Here is a 7,965-nt window from a genome sequence, read left to right as displayed (position 1 = left end):
AAAACCCTTGGCGGCATCTGAGCATAATTCCAAGAAAACCCTTGGCGGCATCTGAGCATAGTTCCGAGAAAACCCTCGGCGGCATCTGAGCATAATTCCAAGAAAACCCTTGGCGGCATCTGAGCATAGTTCTGAGAAAACCCTCGGCGGCATCTGAGCATAATTCCAAGAAAACCCTTGGCGGCATCTGAGCATAATTCCAAGAAAACCCTTGGCGGCATCTGGCTGAGTAAAACTGAGAATAAAGGAATAAATCTGGGAAAGAATGATTGAAAATGAAATCTGGAAAAGAGGGGTTGGATCTGGGAATGAATAGATCTAGGACAGAATAGATGCCCTATCTCCTATGTGAGATCTAAAATGCATGTGTTTGAACCTCAAGGTTTTATCCAAAATTTTTATAAATTTAAAACCTGAGTTTGAATCTCAAAAGTTTTTCGAAAAACTGCTATCAAGAGGGTAACCTTAAATTTGAAGTTCTCATTATTTTTTTTAGGATTAACATTGCTCAAAAACAAAATGTCCCTAGTTTGACAATGGCATTGAAAATAATTGAACACATCATTAAAAAATGCCCCTGGTATAAGGGGGGAAATTACATATCTAGAGGAAAAAGAAAAAATGCCCCTTGTATGAAGGTTTGAAATATTTGATTACCACAAGCGCAATAAAGATCCAACTTTTAATTTTGATTAATTTTATTAAAGATTTTGAGTCAGGCTCAAGAGAACAAAATATTTCCTTTTGAGACTCATCATAGAATTCACCATTCTCTCCATTGGTTCACTTGGGGAAGTAAGAATTTTCAGATCGATCGTAGACAAGATACTTGTGGCTTCTGAATCTATGCCTGGTTTAAGCTGAGTATTGAACTTGATTATTCGGATTTCTGATGTTTCAGCTCGAACTGCTCTCAGCTTGGGATTTTCTTCTATTTTTTTTTGTATTGCTCTAACTTTTGCCTAGATCGCCTTTCCAGGTTTTCAATCTATCGAGCTTGCTCTAACTTTTGCCTAGATCGCCTTTTCAGGTTTTCGATCTAGCGAGCTTTTTCTTTTTTCTTGGCTCTGATTGTTGCCAAAGTTGTCCTTTCAGATTTTCAACTTTGCGAGCTTGCCTTAATTTTTGCCTAAGTCGCCCTTTTTGGATTTTCAACTTAGCAGGCTTCATCATTTTTTTTTTATCTTTTTCTTCTCCTCTGAAGTTCTAGAATTACTGTCTGATCATGCTTCGCTACCCTCCTTGACTTTTTCACACGGTACTTAGGAGGACTTTTATAGGTAGGCTTGGGACTAGGCATAAAAAGAAAGGAATTTTGAGGCTCAAAAACCCAAATGCCCCTTGTGTGGCATTTCATTTAAAATTTTTTCTTGAACTTTCTTCCCCATTTTGGATGATATTTCTTTTTCTTTTGAATTTTTTTCTTTTTAGATTTTTCCTTTGTCGGGGAATCTATATATATTTTTTTATTTTGATGTGGTCGGGCCTGAAGTAACTTCTCAGGTTGCCTACGTACCCCAAATTTTTGGGATCAGACCAAAACGTAGTTCAGATTTTTCCCTCCCCTAGGTTAGGTGATCAGGCTAAGAAATAAAAGGCACAATTTTTCTCTTTTTGAACAGGCTGCAAAGGGGTTGAGAAAGGAGATAAAGAATTAGGTAATAGGAAAATTGATTCGGCCAAAAATGGCCTCCTTAAATGTAGTACCGTTTGATTTGGTCAAGGTTGGTTGGTTCTGGTAACTCGATTCCATCATGATCTTGAAGCCTGACAGCTTTTCCTGGTAGTATCTCCTTGATGATGTACGGACCTCCCCAATTTGGTTTGAACTTCCCTCTAGGGTCAAAGATAGGTGCCCGATTCTCTTTGAGTACTAAATCCCCGACTTGTAAGTGACGAACCTTGATCTTTTTATCAAATGCACGGGCAACTCTTCTTTGATAAGCTTGCACGTGATACAAAGCTCTCAGTCATTTTTCTTCAATCAAATTCAATTCTTCATACCGCTGGCGAACCCAATCTGTTTCTGACAATTGACTTTCCAACAAGACCCTCAGAGATGGAATTTCCATTTCAACTGGCAAGACTGCTTCCATGCCATACACTAAGGAGTAGGGAGTAGCTCCAGTAGAGGATCGAATTGAAGTTCGATATGCCCATAGTGCAAATGACAGTTTTTCAGACCAATCTCGATGTGATTGACACATTTTCCTTATGATAGTTTTAAGATTCTTATTAGCTGCTTCGACTGCTCCATTAGTTTGAGGGCGGTAAGGAGATGATTTGTGGTGTGAGATTTTAAACTTTGAACACAAAGTAATAACCTCAGCTTTGAAATGTGACCCGTTGTCAGAAATCAGTTCCGAAGGTATCCCGTACCGGCTAATGATGTTCGTTTGGATAAATTTTGCAACTCGAGATGCAGTGAGGACAGCATAAGAGGCAGCTTCGACCCACTTAGTAAAATAATCGATAGCAACCAAAATGTATTCATGCCCATTTGATGCTTTAGGCGATATTTTACCAATAATGTCGATTCCCCAAACTGAGAATGGCCATGGTGAAGTTAGACCAACTAATCGAGAAGGTGGCACATGTATGAGATTTGCATGTATTTGGCATTTGTGGCAGGTCTTGACCATGTGATGACAATCTGTTTCCATCGTAGGCCAGTAGTACCCTTGTCTCATAATTTTCTTAGCTAACATTTTCCCACTCATGTGAGGGCCGCATTCTCCTGAATGTAGTTCAACCATTATCTGTTCAGCTTGATCTTCATCGACGCACGACAAATGAATCCCATCATAAGACCTTTTGTATAAACTTCCTGCGCACAGGATGAATTGAGATGCTAATCTTAAAAGGGTTTGTCGTTCCTTCCTCGATGCTTCTTCTGGAAATTCTTGTTTTTCCAACACCTTTTTAATATCTGTGTACCACGGCTTTCCATCGGGTAGTCGAGTAGCAATATTGATCTGACAACAATATGCAGGTTTGTCTTTGACTTCAACAGTGATCGGCCTAAATTCCATGCCAAGGGGTAAATGGATCATTGAAGATAGAGTGGCTAACGAGTCAGCAAATCTATTATCTTCCCTTGACACGTGTTGGAATAGAATAGCTTCAAACTTACTCACTAAGTTTAACAAATACTCATGATAAGGCTTCAGCTTTTCGTCTCTAGTCTTCCATTCTTCCAATGACTGGTGTATGACCAAGGCTGAATCCCCAAAGACTTCGATTTCTGTAATGCCCAGATTCAACGCAGCTTCAAGTCCAGCGATGCATGCCTCATATTCGGCTGTGTTATTGGTGTTAGAGAAGGCTAACTTAATAGCGATCGGAATGTGGCATCCTTCCGGAGAAAACAAGACTGCCCCTATTCCATACCCATTCTGATTGGCGGCTCCATCGAAATACAACTGCCATGTTTGGTTCTGAGGCTCTTCTTCAACATGTAAGATGTTCTCATCTGGAAACTGATCAATAGGCCTTATTCCTTCTGCTACTGGGTGATCTGCTAAGTATTCTGCCACAGCTCTCCCCTTGATGGATTTCTGTGTAACGTGCGTGATGTCAAACTCTGATAACAACAATAACCATCGTGCGGTTCTCCCTGTCAGTGCCGGTTTCTCGAAAAGATACTTGAGAGGATCCATCCGAGATAACAAGATAATTGAGTGAGATAGCATATAGTGTCGAAGTCTCTGAGTAGCCCATACTAGTGCCAAGCAAGTTTTTTCCAGGGCTGAATACTTTCGTTCATACTCTAACATCTTCTTACTGATGTAGTAGATAGCCCTTTCTTTGCGAGTATCTTTGTCATACTGTGCCAGCATGCATCCCATAGCTTCTTCTGTGACTGACAGATAAAGAAGAAGTGGTTCACCCGGTGTGGGTGGAACCAAAATAGGTGGGTTCAAGAGATACTCCTTGACTTGGTCGAAGGCCTTTTGACATTGCTCATTCCAAACTGTTGGTTCATTCTTCTTGAGGAGCTTGAAAATAGGTTCGCAGACGTTGGTGAGTTGAGCGATGAATCTACTGACATACTGGATTCTGCCTAAAAAACCTCGAATTTGCTTTTCAGTTTCCGGCGGTGGCATATCTTGGATAGCTTTAATCTTCACAGGGTCTACTTCGATCCCTCTTTGACTGACCACAAATCCTAACAATTTTCCAGAAGTTACTCCAAACACACATTTCTACGGGTTGAGGCGGAGTTTATACTTTTGAATCCTCGTAGACTTCAACTTCCTTGTGTATCATGTCATGTAGTAGAGTCATGGTTGCTCTTTGATAAGTGGCTCCGGCATTCTTCAGACCAAAAGGCATAACCTTGTAGCAAAAGGTTCCCCACTGTGTGATAAATGACGTCTTTTGCATATCTCGAGGATCCATTTTTATCTGATTATACCCCGAAAAACCATCCATGAAGGACAATAAAGCGTGCCCTGCTGTACTATCTACTAGAACGTCTATGTGTGGTAAAGGAAAACTATCCTTTGGGCTTGCTTTGTTTAGATCTCTAAAGTCCACACACATCCTGACTTTTCCATCCTTCTTCGGCACCGGGACGACATTGGCAATCCACTCAGGGTATTCTACTACTTCCAAGAATCCAGCGTTAATCTGCTTCGTAACTTCTTCTTTTATTTTCAGAGTCCATTCCGGTTTCATACGTCGAAGTTTCTGTTTAATGGGTCGAGCATCTGGATATAACGGAATCCGATGTTGAACAATGTCTGTGCTTATTCCCGGCATATCCTCATAAGACCACGCGAACACGTCTTTGAACTTTCTGAGCAACTCTACTATCCCTTTGCGTTCATCGGGGGATAATGTGATCCCAATCCGAATCTCTTGAGGATTTTCCTTTGTTCCGAGATTGATAACCTCTACTTCCTCCATTGGAGGTTGAGCCCGACGTTCATTTTCTTGTTCAAGTAATTTGATTATTTCAGGGGGAGGTTCTTCATCAGAAGATTCTCCCTCCGAAGTCAGATTATTAGTTAAATTATTATTGCGCTCGGGGTAATCAAGAATTTCTTTCATTTCATTAAAAGAAGATGGGGTAACAGGACTCATTGCCAACTTGACAGACTCACTTAACTTAGCAGCAATAGTGGACTTACTTGACTCAACAGAAACAAATGACTCATCTGGCATGTCAGACTGAACAGGACTAAGGGGACTGACAGACCCAGTCTTGACATGCAATACAGGACTAATTACATGATAGCTAGAGAGACACCCTACAGCGGGTTTGATTGCAGACTGAGGATTTGGGATCCCCTTCTCAGTTGACAACACCAAGACACTGTGATCTTCAATGAATAACTGGTCGATGTTGAGGGAGTCTAGATTGAACTGCCAGTCTTCAATTTTCTTCTCTTCAGCTTCTGTGCTTGCTTCCTCTTCAGGCCAATCCATACCAAAGAAGATCTCAAACCCCGGCAGACGAGTACCTGTGATGTGGTCAATGAATGGCTCGGGGAACCCACAGTAACGGAAATCTTCTCCTTCCTTCACGAAATAGCCATTAAGGGTCTTACGATAAGGCTTCATTTTGATGAGATCCGTGGTGCGTCTTTGCCTTTTCGCAATTGCCTTGTCTCGCTTTGTCTTCCAGTATTGGGCCCAATCTTCATTAGTAGGCTTATATCCTAGCCCAAATGTGCCGATGACCTCTTTAATCACTGGTGCCTCTTTAATACCTTGCTGCTTGCGACCTAAGCCCATACCAGGGAAAAATCTCATTTTCTTGAATATATTGGCCATATTGCAGTTAGAAGTATTTTCCATTGGAAAATATTCTTTCATGGCTTGATCCCATTGGACTGAGCATATTTTCTCAAACTCGAACCCACTGAGCTCTACTCCCTGTTGTTCTGGCTGAATCTCAAGCAGCGGCTCATCCTTAGCTTCAGTACTATTTATGATCCCTACAATTTCAGCATCTCCATGGAGAGTGATCACTAGCCCATCTCTGATAAACTTGACCTTCTGGTGCAGCGTGGAAGGTATGGCTTTGATTTGGTGTAGCCACGGTCTTCCTAATAACAGATTAAAGGAGGACTGGATGTCTATGACCTGAAATTCTGCCAGAAATTCAGCTATGCCCGTGGACAATCGAAGGTGCAGAATTCCCAGTACGTCCCTTTTAGTGTTATCATAGGCCCTAACCCCTTGATTAGTGGGCTTGAGATCTTCAGTTTTAAACCCAAGGCAAGTGGCGGTCTTCAAAGGGCAAACATTCAATGCACTCCCATTATCGATCAATACCAGAGGTACCCTCATCCCGTTACAGTCGACTGTGATGTGCAGTGGCTTAGTGTGGTTTGCTCCTTCCTTTGGGAGATCGGAGTCCGAGAAGGACAAGATATTTTCCACATAGGTCGCCCCTACTATGTTGGCCAGCTGATCTGGAGAAGTGTCAAGGGAGACTTGGGCTGTACTTAATGCTTTGAGAACAGCCTCCCTATGAGCAGTGGAAGCCATAAGTAAACCCCAAACTGAGATATTGGCTCCTGATTTCTTCAATTGCTTGATCACGGAGTTATCTTCTTCAATATTTTCTTTGATAGGATCTTCTCTTTCTTTTCTTGCCAAGGCTGCCGGATTATCAACACAAAGTTCTTGTGGCTTAAAAACTCTTCCCCCTCGAGTCATATGTCTAACTTCATCACAGGAGAGAGGATAAGGTTCATCTTCTTCAGTCAGCACGTATGGATCTTCATCTGTCAAAGGTACAGGGCTTTTTAAGTTCATCTGGGCCAACAGGTAACTGGTGAATGCGGGGCTACTGTATCGAGGCGGGGATAAACAATACGTATCATCTGAGGTTAAATCAAATGGTTCATAGTTTGTGGTGAAAACCTCATCAGTGAAGGCTATCCCGGCAAGAGGGTAACTAGGCGGTTTGCCTTGGATGGGATGGATAAGAGAGACAGGATCGAATGGTAATGGTGTATGAGACACCATGTTCAAAGTTGGTGGAGGTTGATAGGTAGGCAGTGGATTAGTGGTGACATTCGGTGGGCTAGGGATTGTGACCTTTTTGTTGTCGATCAGGTTTTGAATGGCATGGCGTAAGGTAATACATCGATCCGTGTGATGGCCAGGGTTTTGATGGAACTCGCAGAACAAGTTAGAATTGTGTCCAGCTGGCAAGGGATTAGGTAAAGGTCGGGGTTGGATAGGGGTAAGAAGCCCTTTTTTCACCAATTTGTGAAAAGCTACAGTGAGACTCATCCCTAGATTGGTAAATTGACGCGGAGTTCGAGGTTGACTTGGGTGAGCCTGGTTATTAGTTCGGACTGGGGGTTGAGCTGGGGTAGCTGATGTGTTGGCTATGTAGACATGGTTGGTGCTAGGTTTAGAAACATAGGGTTTCTTAAGCTTGTTATCCGAGGGGTTAGAAAGAATCCCAGAGGCAAATGCATCCTCGAGTTGGCTTCCGGCTTGTAACAATGACTCGAAAGTAGGGAGATATTGGGCCACTAAGTGTTGAGCATATCCTTGCGAGAGGTTCTTTAGGATAATCGCTACTTGTTCTTTCTCTGACGGTCTATCCCACATTTGGGCAGCCTTGGCCCTCCAACGACCAATGAAATCAGTAAATGTCTCCCCATTTCTCTGCTTAGTCACCTCCAAATCTCTTCTTGAGGTCTCAATCTCGGTACTGTACTTATACTGATGCCAGAAGGCCTTTGACATGCTCTCCCAGGTGCCCACAGTAACTGGATCTTGAGACATTAGCCAACGTAGTGCTGATCCTGATAAAGTCCTCTGAAACAACAACGTCATATGTTCGTCACTGAGCCCCATAGTGCGCATGTTAGTAACATATACCTTAAGATGTGTTTTTGCACACCCTATACCACTAAACTTGTCCATTTCTGGCATCACGAACTTCTCGGGCAGATGGATTCTAGGGATACGGTTCAAAGCTTCAATACCGGC

General features: G+C 42.4%; 1 protein-coding gene across 1 annotated transcript; it reads right to left on the bottom strand.

The window, feature by feature from the left end:
• Nucleotides 1-527: 527 nt before the first annotated feature.
• Nucleotides 528-7,581, bottom strand: LOC147401538 (uncharacterized). Its single transcript, XM_086444394.1, is given in 3 exon segments — nt 528-2,918; nt 2,967-4,242; nt 4,244-7,581. Coding segments are annotated over 3 exon segments (5,838 nt in total). The 3' UTR covers nt 528-1,694.
• Between the last annotated feature and the right edge of the window lie 384 nt (nt 7,582-7,965).

This window comes from Akebia trifoliata, chromosome 5 (genome assembly GCF_017979445.1).
Source record: "Akebia trifoliata isolate Shusen 1 chromosome 5, ASM1797944v1, whole genome shotgun sequence".
In the NCBI taxonomy this organism is placed as follows: Eukaryota; Viridiplantae; Streptophyta; class Magnoliopsida; order Ranunculales; family Lardizabalaceae; genus Akebia; species Akebia trifoliata.
The sequence above is the reverse complement of the archived record's forward strand: the minus strand, read 5'-3'. Positions and strand labels throughout refer to the sequence as shown.